This window comes from Scomber japonicus, chromosome 20 (assembly GCF_027409825.1).
Source record: "Scomber japonicus isolate fScoJap1 chromosome 20, fScoJap1.pri, whole genome shotgun sequence".
NCBI classification, from domain to species: domain Eukaryota; kingdom Metazoa; phylum Chordata; class Actinopteri; order Scombriformes; family Scombridae; genus Scomber; species Scomber japonicus.
The window spans coordinates 22,946,057-22,966,151 of record NC_070597.1 but is presented as its reverse complement, the minus strand read 5'-3'; the positions used below and the strand labels follow the sequence as shown (position 1 = coordinate 22,966,151).

The window sequence follows — 20,095 nt, the reverse complement described above, 5'->3', positions numbered from 1 at the left end:
TTTCTATAATAAGATTTATCATGTGACCCTTTGGACGGGCCACCCCTAGGCTGGAAACCACTCGACTAAACTACTTGCATGTAAATAAAGTAATTAAAACTAGCTCCACCTCAACCAGTTACAGTACTTAAAATGCTACTGATTAAACCAACAGTATCAACAAAACCTTTACTTTTGGTACTATAAGTACATTTTGTGTGTTTTTTACTTAAAAATGATATAAAATGAAAACTGACTTGTGATGGAGCTTGCTTACATTGTTGTATTGCTACTTTTAATAAAGTATCTAAGCTATTTTTTCACTTTAACACTGCTATTGAATACAGGATGTTTTAAATGGCATTACACAACATGCAGAAACAAAGTAGTTTCATGACAGCAATAAAGGGCAGTTCCACAGTATCTGTTTAAAGAAAATAAACATGTATGAAAGCCATGTATGAGAATCTAAAACAGGCATTAGGTGTGTTTAAGTAGCCCAGTTTGCTCCGCCATAAATACACTTCATGTACATAACAAGTCTTTGACGAGGAAGGGAGGAGGCGTCATTCTAAGCACATAAACACACAAGCTATTTCCTCCTGAGACATTTGAGTCATTGAGAACAGCAAACGTGATTAGCTCTTTGGTGAGTTAAGCTGTTGAAACTCTACACCTTGGTGAATGTTTGGCTTGGTCTTGTGTTAATACATGTAAGCCCGGTTACTGTCACTGTAGCAGATGTTTAAAAGGCAGTCAATATGTAAACTCCAGACATATGCCTATCTACAGTTAAAGTTGGACTGGTAGAGGCTCAGATTAAATGTGGTGTTTCACGTTGCTACAATGACTGTCATAATCATAAATAGCCTTCCACCTGTCTTCACAGGCATGATGTCACGTGGCTACTCCCTGCGATTATTGAGACATTAACCTCCACCTACAAACCCCAGAACAGGTCCAAAGTTTACAGTATAGAAGCTTCCAGGCTTTATGTCGCCACAGACAGATTGCACAGTCAAGTCTCCATTTCTAACCTCGAGCCGCCCTCATGACACAGAGGGGGTAAATCCTAGCATGTGACTATCATTACTATTATCTGCTCAAGCAGCAGATTGCCCAACAGCAAAGTGTGCTATTGCTTAAATATTAAAAATAGATCGTACCTGCTGTGGTAACCTGAGCAATAAAAAGAAGTGCGCTGTCCACAGATCACGTTCAACTGTAGTTTATTTTATTAAAAAGACCAGGGTGCAAATATGAAATTAAAAAAAATAAAGACAAGCATATAATTTTTAAGCATTTAATACAAACTTAACAATATAAACTATTTCAGTCCCTCTTGACATGTAAGACACTGACTCAAAATACTTTGTTATACCGTATTTTTTATCAAGTATTGCACAATGTAGGTACAAAATTAATATTCATACGATTACATTTTTGTCCATAGTATAGCAAAATCTTTTACCTCTTAACAGAAAATACAATTCATCTTTCAGAAAAAAGCAAATATTCCTACACTTGAATTCCACCACTAAGGAATACTCTGTACACAATCTTTAGAATATTTGATGTATTTTTTTTTTTAAAGATGGATTTCTTTAACAATTATCTTTTAAAAAAGAAAAAAATAAGGAAAAGCTGCTGCAGCCATCACAGATCACTGGAGTAGTAAAAAGATATAAATGCAACACCATGTCATAGAAACAATATATACTCTGATATCTTACAAACTCTGTACTAAATTAAATTATACAATTAGAAAAAGACCAAGTAACCCCACTTAGTAGTGCCAATTCATAAAAATCAGCCTTGTCTTACCACCTGTAAAATACTGTAAGAGGCCAAAACTTGAAGCTTGTATTTTTTTTTTCCAGATTTTTCTTTTTTTTGGAGTATTTTTCTCAACATAGTAAAAAATTTTGTGCTTGGTTGGCAAAAAGGAAAAAGAAAAACAATGATGCATGTTGAATTGAAGTAACCAAGCTTGGATGTGTTTGTACAACAAGCTTTTGAGTAGAAACAAACTCAAGGGGGCACAGTAGAAACACCCTTGGGCACATGCGCTTGACTGACTAGACACTATATCCTTTTTGAGAGTCCAGTTTCTAAAGTGTGCGTTTTTGTTTTTCCTTCTCTTTGAGCCACCATCATTCATAAATAAACATCTGGTGATGATGAGTTTAGTTAGCCATGACTGGCTGGAATTGCTGGTTAGAATACTGCATGTTGCTCAGACTGAAGTTGAGGCCATCCATAAGGGACTTGTCGTTGAGGCTTCCGTAGGCCGCAAACATGTCAAAGGCATTGTTGTACTGCAGAGGGCCGAGTCCCAGGGAGCCCTCCCCGGGGAACACGGCTCCAGGGCTGGCCTGGCCCTGGAGGCTGGGGAACACAAACTCCTTGGCATTTGGGGAGAGAGCAGAGGCCTTCTGCTGCTGCTGCTGCCCCAAGCCCAGCCCGTACAGTGAGTGCATGGAGGTGGAGATGGCTTTCTGCTTCAGTAGGGTGTTGACATTCAGGCCCAGGTTATTGGTAGGGGAGGTGCGGGCCACCTTGCTGCTGCTGCTGCTGCCGCCACCGCCATTGCTGTTGTTGTTGCCACGGCCGCTGCTCTTCATCTTAGTGGAGCCGAATTTGGTGGCAGCGAAGGTGGCAGTGGTGAAGGTTAAGGGCTGGGTGGAGCGTGGCATGAAGGAGGGGCTCACTGCAGCGGACTGACCGAAAGGAGGAGAGGGGGAACTGGACTCTGAGGATGCCCCGACGGGGTCGCTGATTGGCATGAAGACCTGGGCCTCGGGATTAAAGCTGTTCTTGATCTCTTTGTCCAGCTCGGATCCATTCTCATTGTTATCATCCACATATAGCACCTTGACCGGTCCCTTCTCCCCAATCTGGTAGGAAACCTCAAACGGGTCGATCCACACACTAAGGTCCTGAGGGAGGTTATTCCGGACGTCTTCGATGTCCAGCCCACTCTCTTTGGCTGCCTGCTCCACCACAGGGTCCACCTTCTCCCCTACATGGATGCATCTGAACCCTGAACCTTTGTATGGCTTATCTGGGTACCAGTGGCCTTCATATTTTCTCTTCAGCTGCCTCTCGAGCTCTTCACCGAAGATATTCACGCGTCGTCGAGGGAGTTTGTTGTATAAATAGGAAATAATAAAGTTGAGTGCTACTTGAATTTCAAGCTGCATAGCTGCTTCAGTGGCGAGGGCGATTCTTCTTCCGTCACAGGGTGGCTTTTTCTGAGCGTTGCAAAAACCTCCAAGGCAGCAGTGATCGGCGTGATGAAAACACTCTGATTAAGTGCTCGTCTCTGAAATGTATATCCTTCCTGAAACAGGGTTAGGTTGTGAATCCTGGATTGGAAAGGAAAGGGGAAACATTAGGAATCTGAAGCAGGTTGTAGTCATCTCAAAAAAGACAAAAAGGCAGCAAAAACTGATCATCATCATCACATCTGAATCAGTAATAAGTATTTAACTTCACCTGTCCCCCCCTCACCCCTCCCCCGTCCCCTCCACAGCAGTGCTGTATCTCAGCTGTACAATATCAACAGCTAAAAATAAACACGGGCCACTGACTCAGAGACTCAGCAGTGTATGTGTGTGTGTGTGTGTGTGTGGGTGTGTGTGTGTGTTCCCCAGCGGTCTCGTGTGACAGATAAACGCAACCATGGTTGACCTCTGCATGGAGGGCGGTGGATTTGATGGCAGGTGTCAATAAAAGAAGGATTTTTTTTTCCTTCTTCTGATTGCCTCATTATGGCAGGAGGACATGTTCGGGCGAAACCTCCTGCCTGGAGCGTCGAGGTGGGAGGACATTTCTAACCTATACTAGTGCCTTTCCCGTGCACTGCCTGGGCTCCTAGGGAGCACGTACAAGCTTTCATTGTTACATAATCATCATTCAAAGTCTAACCACGACCGTGAAGCTCTTTCTATAACAGAGAGCAAAAGACACTCGCTTAACATGACGACACCGACAATAAATATTAAAAAAACCTAGCATTAGCCGTCCAACTTGACGGTGAAGGGTGTGAACAGCGATGGAGCAACGCCTGCTATCTCAACGATACTGTTAACGTGAAGCCCAGCTGGTTATCAGTGTTACCTCTCGCTCGGTGACAGTGTGTGTAGTAAAGCCTTGTAGATTAAAAGGACACAGGCAGCAAACGGCGACGTTACTGTTAACAGGTTATATTCGCTTTAATTCGAGCTGACGATCGTGTTGAGATCGATAGCAAGCTACGTAGCATTTTAATTAGCTCGGCGGCTACAGCCTGCATATTCCGACTAAATGAAACAACGTTTAGTAACAACACTAATGTCACAGTTTAACACTCAATGAGACGACGATAACATTAAATGCACGAGTGTTTCAGTTTAGGATGAAATGAATGTTATGGCGACGGTTGGTCAGTATTTACTTACATGGAAATTCACAGCAGGTCTTTCTTGCACTAGGTCGAGTCCGCTCCAGCAAACGTTATAACTTGTGTAGTCGCTGGTGTCGCTTTCTAAAGGTGGTACAAAAAATTCAGTCGCCGACGTTTGGCCTTCTAATAAGCTCCAGGCGTTTTTTTGCTTCTGTGGGGTATTAGTTGAATTCCGATATTTCAGGCTACCAAGCGGACTCCCCACAGCCTGGGAGTTTTTTACAACTCTGCCCTTTAAAACTTGGGCTGGTTTGTTTTTATAGTAGTCCTCCGCCACGGACATAGAGGAGGTGGTGATGCGGCTCGCAGAGGTCAACACCCAGTATGGTGTTTCTATTGGTTGAGAGCGGGGTTGTCATCAACGACTACCCCTGCTACGGCTGTGATTGGAGGATGTTGTGCTCAATCAACCGTAGGGTTCTATTTACGGTAGTGGTTTGCCTTTCATGTGCTTTGGACTATTTTATTCGATCAGGTTTAAGCTAAAATATGATTTGAAAGACCTATTTGAGGCGAAATACGATTTCAGTAACACAATTTATTTAAACAATATAAACAATTTGTGCTGAGAGGTAGCAGAGAATAAGTGATTTATTTGTATATGTCCATTTTATGTGATGCCAATCCCTCTTAAAGGTCTTCTGAGCTCATGCATGAAATCTACAGATAAATGAAGAGTCTGTTGTAATGATAATGCCCAATAGCCGATATAATTACTGTAGCCAGTCAAAGGCAATGCTGAAATGAAAGCATGCTTCTCTCTACTCTCCCCACTCCACTATAGGGTTAAACAGAGCTTGACAGTCTCTGTGGCGGAGGAACACACCTGTCACTGGTTGTATTCCTTGCTACTCACCAATGACATTTTGATGTTCCTGGAGCCAGCTGTAGCTGTGTATCTAAACCTAACAGACTTCCCTTACAGAGACCTGTGTTCTGTGATGTGATACAGGGCAATTTCCACCACTTTTAAACAAAACAGATGGAATCTCATTATTGCCATCTGTGTAAATATTGACATTCTTTTCCCACTGTGTACCCGTGGTAAAAATTCTCTTCATTATACGGTCGTCGGACTGTAAAAATGAATTGTTACACAATAGATCCCAGTGCTCTCTAATGCCTGCGTGCTGGCTGCTTGTTTCTCAGCAGCTGGGGCAGTGCAGGGCTTAAGCTCTTCTCTGTCAGGCCTGTTCTTACCTAACATGGGCTCCAGTACTCTGTGTTTGCACAATAAATACAATGCCACATGAATCCTACAGCTGGGAGGGAGGTGGTAGGACAGGGGGAGGAGGAGAGAAGACAGGCTGTTCTTTGGAGGAGGGGGGTGTTATATATGTGTGTGTATGTGTATGTGTGTTTGTGATAGACAAGCCCAGAAACAAAAGTATTTCCTGACTCACACACCCACTAAAATGTTTTTAAAATGCTGTATGTCATTTGTGATCATGTTAAAATTTCAGAGCTGCTGGCTACTTACAGGCTCTCTAGAGGGAACAGCAGGGGAGTCAATATAATTTCAGAGGCGTATGTGATTGGTCTGAATCAATAATAATATATTTAGACAGTCTGTTGTCCACCAAGTCATGTTCCCCTCGCTTAAATCATAGCAGGAATGAACTGGATACATCCCTCCTCTTCACTTTCCCTGTTCAGCTAATATGAACATATATGCTTCAAAGTGCATTATTCATCATGGCAAACATCCGAGTGGCCTTGGATAGTCTGCTGTGTTGAGAAAATGAGCTTTTAGAAGATGTGTGGGGTATAAAAAGAAGAGAGGAAGGGTTTCATCTGTCTTTTAAAGTAGTTCTTGTCTTCCAGTGTGCTTTTATATTCAGTGGATTACTCCTTTTCTCACTGTAGCCCACAAAACAAAAGTGGAATGTGTACATTAACCTGCATATGTTAATTGTGGTTTATCATGTTTGTAAGTTGATGTTTATCTCAGCATCACAGTCCGGCGCCATAAACAATGTGCTATAAAATGCAGTCAGATCCTAGCCGAAGGGCTGCAGGATGCTGCAGGCACAATGGAGAGTTCTTCCAGCCTCCAGATTGAGTCTCAGCAGGGGTGAGAGATGAGTCCCCCCACCACAGAGGATCTTGTGTGATGGATGACCTGAGCATAAACTAAACACACCGTGGGGGCCTTGGAGACACACCAAGGCCACCAGAGAAGGGCAGTTTTTTTTCCTCCTCTCACAGAGAAAGAAATGTGTGACTACGACCAAATGTTCAGACATGTTTCAATTTGCACGAGCGTGGTCAGGATGCATCGAGGTTCAAAAAGAAAAATAAGTTTTTCCCAGCGTTGTAAGAAATAACACACGCAGGTCCAGGTCCACTGTGTATACTTAGTAAGTGAGTGTTCATTTTGGCAGAATAGGCAGGATAGGCAGAATAATAGTCCCACACTGTGCTTACTGTAACAATGACCTATTTGTTATTCTCCACCAGAGTATGGAAATGGTGTGTGGTGAAGGTTTCCTCCTGTTGTTGTGATTCTGTCTGGCTGGGAACCGGAGGTAAACACTAGCTAATGAAGTGAAATGCTTTAGCACGACTCATGCAAATTTTTTAGTGAAGTCAGTCCACATAGACATTTTTCTCCCTCTCTCTTCACAAAGCTGTGAAACCCTTACCTCTTCTCTCTCTGGCTTCGTAACTGCCACATAAGTCAGCAGCAGCAGCAGCAGCAGCAGCAGCTCTGTTAACCTCCCAGATGTGGTCAGTGGATTTTTAATCTGGCGTGTGTACCATCACATGTTCAATAACTTGGGGTGAAATGAAATTGAAGGGTGGATCTTATGAATATGTACCCCTCTTTGCTTGCTTTCTACCGAGAAAAGAATGAAAAAAATGCTCAGAAGACAACTGTGTTTTCATTGGAAAGAAATTGTGTTTTGGCATAGTGAACTGATAGCACAGGCAAAAGAAGCATCGCTCATGTGAACACGCTGTATAATGAAAGCTGTCACAGACTGCATTCATTTCTTTTGGTTATTTGACTAACACCAAGAGGGCTCAGATAGATTTATTAAACCCACTTCTTTTCAGTGGACTTCAAAGCTCAAACAGTACTAAGAAAGATGACTTCACTCTTTCACCATGAGGGCTTTCTTGGTATCTTGAGCTCCAAATTTTCACCTGAAGGATAAAAAGTACAGACTTCTTTATTACCCCTTTCAATTTTAGGTTATGGCAGGTCATGTTCTTGGCTGTATTCTTCTCTGTATTTTTTTAAGGGTCACAACAGGACAAAACACTGGCCAAAATAAATAGGCTGCTTTTATAAACTACACACTCTTCCTGCAGCTCTTCATTAAACCGTGCGCCCCTGTGAGGACAGCTCCACTCATCTTCATTTCTTTTTGTTTCAACATTTTGTGACCTCTTTTTGTGGTCAAGTAGCAACATAAATCTAGACATAAATCTAGATAATAACAATAACCAAAACATAGTGGGCCTTTTGTCCTATAATCAATATTTTTTATATTAACCATGTATCATATGACCATGTGTAATGTGAAAGGGGGGGCGCTCATAATGATGACCCCCACAGAGAATTCTCACCCAACTCAGTTATCCTCATCTCTATGGCGCCTTTTAGCTTCTTTAGCTTCTTTTAGCTTCTTTCAACTCTTTGTTTTGCTTTTTTCAGCCTGCAAATTTACTGTTTTGGTTGACACTCATCATCTTCAGCTGTGCTCTGATATAATACGCTACTTAGTTAGCACCAAATGGCAAACTGAGTGTTAGAAACTAGCTTGTGAACATACAAGTGGAGCATTTAGCAGCTAATGTACTAGATATTTCCCTCGGGAACTGCTGGAGAGCTAAAACAGAGCTAAAAGCAGAATAAATATTAGACTTACATTCACTAGTTGGTTGGAAATATGACTAAGGCTAATGTTTCTTCACATCTGCTGGATTTTGTTGCTAACGAGTTCACTGTATCAATTTAAAAGGTGGTATTATGCAAACATTGTATTTACAGATTAATTTTAGCCTTAAGTGACTTAAAGCAGTTATTGCCGTATTAAGTATTATAGAATGTTTAATCTTTTAGCCACATCTGCACACATCAGTGAAATTAGGAAACCTGATAGTTTACAATGTAAGAGCTTTAAGTATTATATTGACTTATTTAATCGATTTGATGCTAACGAATTAGCTAACGAATTAGCTAACGAATGAAAGACTACATTGCCTTCATTTTGCATTTATTAGAAGCAGATTCTTTATTATAATTTGAAATTTTTGTTATTTTAGTTACACTGAGACATAACACATAAGCTTCTCCTTCCTCTGTACGTTTCTTCTCTTGATAAATCAAAGAAATTCTCTCTTGCGCACGTATACATCATTTAGCAGTTGAATAAACGCGACCCTGCGTGGAACAGAAGTTTTACTGCTCTGTTATTGAAATGCAGTTTTAGCCGCGGCAGAGGAGGCAGTGCTCAATTAGTATTCATAGCAGATGCGTAGTGATAGCAATCTAAGATTACACTGCTCACTGGAATTTATAGCCTCATGCACACACGCACAAGCACCTGCTTTATTCTTTCCCTTAAATTCAAAAGGAATGATGGTCTTTAAACCTCTGCTGAGATGATGAAAGCGGAGAGTCCACAGAAAGTGATTTATCCACGGCACGTATGAGCTCTGTTTACACGGGGGGTGTAATCATTTAAAAGTTTATAATTCTTCTCCGTGGCACATGGCAGCGCTCCGGAGTCTAGCATGCGTGAGGATTGGGTATTACAGGGCTGCTTCCTCCAGAGGTTGTTTACAAATGCTGTGTGGCAGGCAGAGAGGCTCTTTTTCACACCATTGCCAGGAATGTCATTAATATAAGCAGTGGTAATATTTGCCCCCCCTCCCCCTTCCTCTTTGACACGCTCTCATACCTGCATGCATGGACAAACACAGACATTTCTCTGTGAGCCCCCAAGCTTGAGCTTACTCGCCATACATCTGCAGAGAGGGATGAAGCGGTGTTTATGTGGAATAATGAGCGTATTCATGGCATGTAGCACCCAGAGGTTTCATATCTGAGCAGGGGGTTACAGTGTTTTGACCCCTGGAAAGATTCATATTAAGCCATCTGGAGGAGAAGGAAGGTTACACAATAGGGGATCAGCTGCGCTCCTCCTATTTAAATACCATTCTGCTCTACTATTTGGTTTCATGTCGGAGGATTATGTTTAGCATGCCGGGTGCTGTGTCATGAATCAGCCAACAGAACAGAACAGAGTCGCATTAAGCTTAATAACACAGACATGGCACGGAGACAAGATCATGTTTTTGTTCCTGTTTTTTTCCCGCTGCTGTCCTGCTTCCGACAGCACACCGCGCGGCAACGCTGTGCCCTTGCAGTCAGATCGACTTTTTGAGAAATTCAATTTACGCCCGCTGAAATGAACAGCCAGCGCTTGTGGATAGAATGGGTTTTAGAGTGAGAGCCATCCATTGCAATGGGAGTGTGTCACATTTCCATGAATACTGAATGGACTCTGCTACAGTAGGCAGGCTGTCGGCTGTCATTGTGATTTGTATTTTTATCCAAACCCCCCCCCCCCCCCAACCTCCCCACCATGGTTCTCTTCCATTTGGACTGTAACCTTCTCCCCCGCACCCGCTGCACGCTCCTTAAAACAGATTTCTGTCCCCTCTCTCTCTTCCCTCTTCTTGTCTGTGTGGGTGAGAGCCATCCCTGGGCAGGCACTGCGACGGATGATGTCAGATTCACGCATCATCATCGCAACAGATATGAACGGAGACATTAGCATATACAGCTTGAAGTTACACCCCCCCCCCCCCCCCCACACACACACACACACCCAAAAACATGTCTTTTTTTCACATGAACTCCCATCAAAGTGTACGCACAGCCAGAATTTGCACAGACCCTCTATTGAGAAGCCTTCAATCGTGTTTGCCAGAAATGATGTCAATGTAGTCATAGCAACTATTCTTACACATTACCCCATGCTCTTGCACAGTTAGAGTAGCACTCAAGTGCTATTTTTCTGACAAATGTCAGATCTCATCTCTTAAATGGCAATGAGTTTGTGTGTGTTTGTGTGTGTTTTTTTGTTCTGTTTTGTTGTGTTCTTTTACAGTTGGTAGTTGAAAATGCAGAATGAGGGAAAGGAGTGTGACCAAGAGGAGAACGAGTGTGAGCAGCTCTGTTAAGGTTCTGCTTTCATAAACAGCTGACCAGGATGGAGAAACAGGACAAGGAGAACTAATGAGTTAGAAGTCATGATCATTCATGTGTGCAGAGGCTAATGATCAGCATCACATACAGTATGTATTGTAAACATCTTAATGGGCTCTCATAAGAAAGTTGCTTTATATATGTTGAGTAGCCTACTGAGCAAGTCAATCAAGAAAAGAAACATTTGATGGAGATAAATGTTAAGACCATGTTGTCTGTAACTCCTCCACTAACAGAGACTGGTGCTCTCTGCTCCAGGAAGCTGACACAGTATAGTTGGGGTAACAGGAGAAGGTGGAGCCATATTTCGCTGATGGATGTCCTTTGATAGAAATGGAGAAAGGTGATAGGGCGGGCATAAAAAAAGAGTCAGAGAACACAAAAAAGAGCCGCGGTGCAGAAAAACGAGTGTTTCTCGAGGCCCTCCGTATGCAACCGCATCAGCAGCTCAATGCTGTAATCTCTGGGGAGGAGAGAGAGAGAGAGAGGAGGAGAGTAATTGTGACATTGCTCTTTGGCTGGGAATTGCTACTGAGTGCAATTCAGCCCAGTAATCAGAAAGCGTTGGGGTGAACAGGCAATGTGGTCAATTAAGTCAATTCAGTAGGTTTAGATGATAAATGGAAATTGTTTAGATTGTGTGCTTTGTGTTATAGAGACTTATATAAAACTTAGAGTTGTGTTTATTAGTGATGCAAAACATGTCGAGTTCACATAAATACATCTGAAAAAGGGGTCAATAATATATGTGTTTTGGTTTTGCTATTATGATGTTACACTGTTAAGGAATAGTTCACTCAAATTAGTTTTGGTTGTATCCGCCCCAGAGTTTGAGAAATGCTGCTTCCTAGTGAAGAAATAGTCCCTATGAGACAGCTGCCAGTCTGTTGAAACATTCACTTCAACTGTAGTGTAGTATGACAGAAGTGTGATATGATATCTCAAAAACTTGGGCACATACAGTTGAGACTATCTGCATGGTTATATAACATTACAGGTTAAAGGAATAGTGTCACATTTTAGGAACTACATGTTCACTTTCCATATTAGGAGATTTGTGCGTTAAGTTCAGAAGCATATCTATTAGCCTAGCTTAGCTTAAAGACTGGAAGCAAGGGGAAATTGCTAGCCTGGCTTTCTCTCTCCAAGTTATAAAAATACAGCAGCTCCCTAAATAAGCTTAATAAATAACTGAAGATTACTACACACGCTGAGTTTGGGCCAAAAGACTGTCTGCGCCAGGTTGGTGTTTGTTAATGAATATTTTCAGCACATAACTCCCCCTAAAACCACAATTTATTGTTATTTTTAATGTCTGTTTTTACCAGATTAAAGAAAGGAGATTCAGTGTGTTAATGACTGGGTTTTAGAGATGCTGACAGGCAGTATGCAGAGACCCAGGCTGCCTCCAGCAAATCATTTCCCAAAAATGTTGAACTGTGCCTTTAAGTGAGAAAATATGCTTTTGCTAAATGTGCTAATATTCAATAGCTCACTAGTGATTGACACAAGTGTCTACAATGAACAGATAATTTACGTTAATGCTAACAATCAACCTGAACAACACTTGTATTAAAATACATATTCACAGTAAACTAATGCTTCATTGTACAGACTCTGCCTCTCTTTTCTACTCTTTTACAAATATGTGTAAATTACCTCTTTTGCCATGCACAGTCTCATAGTAAAAAGCACTCTGAGTCAGTGACTTGTTGTTCACAGTTCACAGATAAGCTCCTACATAATCTGAAGTTTGACCTTTGTGGGTCAGCTTCCCTCCTCGTATCTCTCACTGTCCAAAACCAACGTCATGTGTCCTTTTGTTACGCCACCTCCTATGAGTACAATACAAAAGGCCACACAAGGCCACTCCAGTGCTCACCACAATACAGCTGAGCTGTGTCAATCCCACAAAGCTGCTGGTGTTGGGAAATATCCACTGCCTAGTGGGACACAGAGACTCAGTCTCCACACCAGCAGCTTAGCTCACACTGAGAAAGGGAAGTTCCTACATCCTGGTTATTGATGTAATACGATTTGTAGTAAATACCACTGTATTAGACGCAGCACTGAGTTGAAGTCTTTTCATTCACAGTTGTTAGTCCTATTGCATTCGTGGCATGACTGAACACATGGATCCTTTCATTGGTTGTGAAATCAGCCACCTGTAGTGCTAAATGTAGTTGTTTGTGTATATTCACTTTAAATCCGGCTTCGCTCAATGTCAACACAGATTAAATATCCCAGCAGCATCTTGGAAGCTGCTCAGATGTTCTTTATTGGTAATTTTATTTATATAATCAAATATCAAAAGCTGTGTCTAACACAGATATGTCCCCATATAGTCCCCAAAAGAGTTAATTGCATACGTGTAATAAGTATTTAGTGTGTGCCTCGGCTTACAGAGGAGTAAATAAATAAGCTCTTCAGTGCCTATGGTACCCACGCTAAGCTAACCTTCTCCCTCTGAGCCCAGTTCTGTCAGGCATTTACTTAGCACAGTGTTTACTGTCTGCTGTGACCTGAGCTGTGGGTGGAGAGACGCCCACAGTCCTGAACTGGGACCAGGACCAGGCCTGGAAACAGCCACAGAGAGATTGGAGATTGGGAAGAATGTCACAGGGAAGTGGTGAGTGACTCCATGTCCATGTGAAAATCCATTAATCACATATTCCCCCTGATCGAAATGGGAGGTCAAAGAACGAACCCAAACATGCCTCTGTATGTCCCCACCACCACCATCACCTCTCGCTCACTAACCATTTCTTACTCCATTCTTTCCTATTTCTTCACTTCATGTTGTGTAAGCTTTTTTTCTTCTTTACACTTAGCTCTTTAATATTTGTCCTTTTTTCCCCTCTGACAGTTTGCTCTTCTTATCTGCACTGTTTCCATAAAACCTCCTATATTTTCCCCCCTCTCTGCACTCACAGTCACAGTGTGACAGGCTGAAGTCTGGAGCAGCGCCAGTACAAACAGCTTGGGCAAACCTGCTTTCAGAACAGGGTCCACGACAGCATTTCTCCCCTGCTAGCTCACGAGTGTGTGTGTGTGTGTGTGTGTGTGTGTGTGTGTGTGTAGCACTCACATGACCAAGTCCAGGACAGGGTGCCATGAGTCTGTGAGGTCGACGTGTACATCCTCAATTTCATTTGGAATAGGTTAGGACCAACTGACACACAAATGGCCACATTTTCCCTTTTTTTTGTTGTTGTTGTTTGATGGTGTGTGTGTGTGTGTGTGTGTGTGTGTGTGTGTGTGTGTGTGTGTGTGTGTGTGTGTGTGTGTGTGTGTGTGTGTGTGTGTGTGTATTCTTTCAGCAAAACACACACTGCACACACATGTTGCATTAATCTATTGTATTATTGATAACTGCTCTGAGGCATGCTCATAATCTACTGGGGTAGCAGAATGAAAAATAAAGTTAATAAAAAAGATGATAATTTCATATTTAGAATTAAAGAAAAGAATTAAAGAAAAGAAGAATTAATTCTTGTTGTGGACCAAGCAGGAACATCTGACTCAAGTAATTGTTTTACCTTTTTTGAAGAAAAATTATTATATTTGAGTATTATTCAATAGATACAAGAAATACACCTGCTAATGATCCACCTCAAGCCTCTGTTTCAAAAAAGTATCCATCATAACATGTCATTTTAGTATTGAGTCCTAACCCTAACCCTAACCCACAAGTCTTACTCTCTCTCTCCATTGTGTCTGCATGAAGTGGCATCTTGAAGAGAGAGCACAACTCTCCTACTGAAGAATGTATGTCTCATTTCATTATTTTCAAGACTGTCCTCCCAAGAAAATTAATACCATATATAACCTCAGTCATTTAGAAAAAATGATATCTGGTTACATTTGAGTGACAGATGCCGTCCAGCAGCTGTAGTAATTATGACCCGTAGCTGTCGAGCAGTTCGGATGATTATATAAAAGTTGACAATTTGTCTCATTCAGAGGAGGAGGGGCGGACTTTGCCACAAGAGACTACTGCTCATTTCCTGTTTCTAACAGTGAGTGTCACATTTCCAATCATCCACTAACCTGAACCTTCATGCCTATTATTGTAGCCGTGACAACATGAATCGCCACACTTTGAGGAAGTAGTAACTTTAACCCACACAGCATGTTTCTCTAACCTTAAAAAAGTGAATTATATTTGAAGTCAAACTATGATATTTCCCTAAACCTTAACCACAGGGTTGTCACATCCTAAAACATCATTATTTTTAACAGTGTTGTGTAACGGTTTAGGAAGGCACACACAAATTATGTTTCTTTGTCCAATTATGTATTTCATTTGCAAGACTAGTTTAAAGAAATTTTTCAACTTTTACTTCTTAAAAGTTAGATGAGGAAATCAATAACAGCCTGTAAATATAAAGCTAACCAACCACTGACTTAGCTTAAAATAAAGCCTTGAAGCAGGCAGAACAATTCTCATGTCTGTAAATATGAAGCGAATACATTTCTATCTTAGCTTAGCATAAAGCCTGAAAGCCAGCCAGTGTGACTCTGTTCTAAGTAAAACAATTAGCCTATTAGAGACTTTTAATTTGACTTTGATATTTGTCTGCCTACCAGAAACTTTAAATTTTAGTAATAAACATAGCTTGTTTTTTCAATTTGTTTTGTGTTTTTTTTAAATTGGTCAAGTTTTTATGCTACATTTAAAGTGAAATAGTGCTGTGCCTTACTACATTTTTAAACCATTTTAGAGTATTTTGCTGTCCTCACTTGAGTTTTAAAACAATATATTTCAATTTGTTTCAGGTAATGTTTTGCAGCGTAGTTGTAAAATCTCAGACAATTGCACTCTCATCTTCCCCCCAGCAATAAACTCATCCCTCAATCACCCTGTTTTTTTCTCTTGTATGAATAATGCTAGAAATATACGAATGTGGCTCAGGAGACCACTAATCACACAGAGCAATCTGCAGCTTGTCTCCCAAATCCAGACCTGCATCTGTGCTCCCGAGCAAGACAGATTGCTGTTGTTAATGCAAAGTATTTAAAAAAAAAAGAAGGAAAAAAAAAACCCAGATGCACGGTTGTCCCTCAAGCTGTTTAAAAAACCACCTCCAACCGTGAGTCATCGCGTCAAACTGACTCCTGATCAAGAGCTTGAGAGGAAGGGAGAGAGAAAAGAGGAAACGAGATGGACTGTCACATCACGATCCACACCCTTAACTCCAACACAAGATTTGGATCATTATTTGTAGTAATATAGTCAAAAGCTGCTTTCCTCTTCTTCTCTTAAGTTAGAGGTAGAGTTCTGAATAGTGGCACTGCATCTGACGGTAAGTTTTCCTGACATGCCAAACCACAGGCAAAGCTCCCTCTCAGAGTAACCAAAAACAATAAAGATGTTGTATCTTGTTTCATAAAGCCAACATTCGCCATATTTTCAACATTCATTTGGGGTAAACGGGCCTGACGATCACAACTGTGAGGCCGCACGCTTTCTCAGCGGGACAGCGGGCAGCTTATGCAAGCAGAGCTCCACTTTCAACAGCAGCTGTTATCGAATGCTAATTCACAATCCCATCTTGTGTTTGTGTATCCATGTATTCATTATTGGCACAGGGCAGGCTGAGCACAGGATCATAATTGTGTGCAGCCACTGGTGCCGTGAATGATTTCAGGAGGAGTTGTCCTCTTCAGTAGAGTGGAGCTGAGTTGCCACAATGCAGTATTGTTCTGCTGCATGCTGATATGAGCTTTCCTGTTATCCGTTTTCACCTTAGCAATAATAAAATACGGAGGGGTCGCAGAGAGGAATCAATAATGTGTTTCTAGTGGGAATCAGAGTCTGTGATGAGAGAGGTTTGTATTTCACTGGGCCAGACCGGGTTGAAACTCCAGCCCAGGCCTAGTCTCTGTGGGAATGAGGCAGAGGCAGAAGCTGAATACTCCCTATTCATGGATGCCCTCGCTCTCTCTGTCTTTCTTTCTCCGACTCCCTGTAACATATTAACTGTCTGTTGCCTAGGGCAGACCTGAGAGTCGAGGGGAAAAGTTCAGAGCATGGAAACAGACGACTTAAATTGGAACTTTGTGGATGAATCACACTAGGATGTGAAGTCAGAGCGGTTTGATCAAGATTTGGCACAGACATGAGATCCTGAAAAGGGGAAGCGATGGATGAAACAGATGAGACAGTGCAGTGCAAATCACCCATTGTTACTAATGTTTGGTGTTGTATGTTATCTTGAAGAGGCATTAAACAAAAGAAGCAAAATTCTGCTTAGACTGTGAGAAATTCCTATTAATGCCAGCACAGTCATCAATATGGTTAGAGCAAACTTAACACTTGTTTTAAAGACAATGTACCTCTTTGAAAATGATATGAAAAATGACAATTTTCCTGTTATGAATGTAAATTTGTAAAGACACAAATGTAAGGTGCATGTAGTTTGATTCATTAGGGTTTCCCCTAGTGTCTTGTCTTAGTTCAGTACTCAGCAGTTTTGCTGCTACAGCCTTCTTAGTCTGACCACTAGCTTATGGTAGCTAACATTAGCAAGCTTTAGATAGATATTTCTGTATTACTGACCCAAATGTAAAATTGTAATTTGACTCAAAAAATAAAAAGCATCGTGTCTAAGTTCAGTACTCTCAGCTGTTTTGCTGCTACAGCCTTCTAGTCTGGTATAACCACTAGCTTATGGTAGCTTACATTAGTAAGCTTTAGATAGCTAGTGGGCTTTATTGATGTCTCATTTGTGCTTGTGTTACTCTTAAAAGTAAAACCTATTTTAAAAAGTCACAGACAAATCTTTTGAAGTTAAACAACATATGAACAGACAGTACCTCACCAGGTGGCTGTATCTAGACAACTAAAAACTTACTTCTTCACTTAAGCCTTTTATTAGATCATCTTCACACTGATGCCCTACTCAACTTCTATTAAACTGTTGTATTTTACTTGATTGTTGTATTGTATTTACTCTGTTTTTTAAGCTATTATACTTTGTACTATTTTACAATGATTCATATTTTTACTTTCCAGTTTTTAGCATGGCTATCTTAGCTACATTGACCCTTAGCCTGGTAAGTATCACAAGGCTAGTTTTCAACTAGGTTGGTTAACTCCAGCTATGAGCACATTCATGTGAAAGAAGTGGGGTTGTTAATTATGAGCAACATCATCAGAAGCATGAATGAAACATGAAATGAGATTAAACTGTGACACCAGCAGAGAAATGCGACACTCAGCGACAGCATAAACTGAAATGAATTCAATAATGGCATAACAAGAAACACTAGAAATGATGTCTGACATGTCTGAATGTTTGTTCTGTGTTGACTATAAGACTGGCTGAACTAGTACTGCTGTTGTTGTTGTCATTTCAGTAAGATTGCCACCTGTTTGGGTTTGTGATCCACAAATGTGTTCTAGTCAAACAGTCTAAAAACAATTAAAGGTGCAGTGTGTAGGATTTACTGGCATCTATGGTCACTCATCTGGTAAGATTTGCACTATGCTCTGTTCATACAGCCTGGTGCAAGTAAGTGGTGCATACTCATGGTTTGCATACATACAGTATTTATTGTGATTTACATGCACCTTGTATTGATATTGTTATATATTATATTATTATCTACAGTAGATTTGTGAAAAATCATGTAAAACATTTGATGGAAATGACAAAACTTTTATCAGCGGGCCAAATACATTTCTTAGAAGGCCACATTTGGCCGTCAAGCAAAGGCACTGCTTGCCTCCCACTGGTACTGAGTATGGGTTTTTTGTTGCTGTTTGAAGATGAACAAAGTTCTCTGAATATGTTGATGCACATAAAAAAGTTATGTAGGACTACTACCGCTGTCCGATGAGATCTATTTGACCAAGGTATAATTATAATCATGGGAGCTAATTAACAGCGTGTGGATTCTTTTTCTAATAAAACACAACAGAGGGTTAAGTTTTTATTTCCAATTATCATCACACAGTTGCCTCATGTTATTCTGAGCTGCAGTGAAGGGAGGAGAGTGTAAAATCATCAACACTGTCAGGAATCCCTTCAGGAGTGAGAGAAACTTTGCTCAATTAAAATGCAGATGTCTTTTTAATAATGTAAGTCAATGAGGGAACTCCTTTATAGGCTGAAGGGGGTTTTTATGTTTGTAGTACCACATTTGGCCACCGGGATTAATTGGCAGCAAATCAGATGAGCCTAACAGTATCCAGCTCTTATAATGCATGATTTATGATGATCATTAGGTATTTAAACAAAAACAGAACATTTGTGGGCCTTAAAACCAAATTAATGAGCTGAAAGACATGATGATCATTTTACATATGACAGAAAACAAGAGGGAAAAGAGACATGCAACAAATATTCACTGCTGGAATTACATATAGCTTAACCAGTAGCCTACCGGGGCATGCTGATTATTTAGAATATTTAGTAGTACAGCTTTAAAAAAGTTATTTATTTTAGACTTCAATTCTATATACAATAAATTGTTAAGATGAATTTTCAATTAAAATTTCAGCAAAGATTTTGATTAAGAGCGTGTGAGGAAAAACTCGATATATAAAATATGACACACTGTCTGCATATCTGAGTGTACGTAGCACTGTGTGTATGTGTATGTGTATGTGTGTGTGTGTGTGTGTGTGTGTGTGTGTGTGTGTGTGTGTGTGTGTGTGTGTGTGTCTGTATGTGCAGGCTTTTGTATGTATGAGACAGTGGCTACCTACTGAGTCCCTCTTCAGTTTCCACCCTGTGCTCAGTTTCACTCTATTTCAGAGTTGGCTAATTAATCATGCATTATTGAGAGACAGAACCAGGGAGTGTAATAGCCTTCACTGCAGTCCCAGCACAATACAGACCCAGGTCTTAATGACTGCTGTGTGTGAGTCTGTGTGTATGTATGTGTCTGTCATAGGGTACTTTTGGGGACCAGCCTAGAATCAGTTAATTGGAGATGGCAAGTCCCCAATTGGGAAAAGGTTGATTTTTGGATCAGTGTTTAAGGTTAAGGTTAAGCGAAGTCTCCAGGTAATTAATGCCCATGTCTAATGTCCCCAAAAGTGACGTAGGACAACTTGTGTGTGAGTGTGTATGTGTGTGAGGGGTGCTCAAGGTCAGTCAGTCTGTAACTTTTGACCACGTTTGTTTTTCCTGGCTGTGTTCATCTGTTTAAAGACGAGATCCCTAAAACTCCATTTAGATTTGGCAACGTCTGAACCATCTAAAATCAGCCAATATTCATCGACTGGCACATTTATTCTGTTCTATTCTATCAACAGTGCTGTCATGCTGCTCTGCGTCACCCGTATGATGTTTACTCCCGTGTTTCGTCTCTCACACACTTTCGCTTCCGGTCGATCCATGTGATTGCAGGGAGTGCAGACAGAAGACGTCTAATCCCTCTTCATCTCTTTCCAAAGGGACACTGGTTAGCAGCAGTTAGCCTGTTAGCCT

At 41.0% G+C, this 20,095-nt stretch overlaps 1 protein-coding gene across 1 annotated transcript; it reads right to left on the bottom strand.

The window, feature by feature from the left end:
* Positions 1-1,191: 1,191 nt before the first annotated feature.
* On the bottom strand, positions 1,192-4,641 carry tob1b (transducer of ERBB2, 1b). The gene is made up of 2 exons (XM_053341414.1): positions 4,422-4,641; positions 1,192-3,347 (listed from the first exon to the last, which is right to left on the bottom strand). The coding sequence occupies exon 2, from the start codon at positions 3,180-3,182 to the stop codon at positions 2,166-2,168; it is 1,017 nt and encodes a 338-aa protein (XP_053197389.1). The 5' UTR covers positions 3,183-3,347; positions 4,422-4,641; the 3' UTR covers positions 1,192-2,165.
* Positions 4,642-20,095: the final 15,454 nt, after the last annotated feature.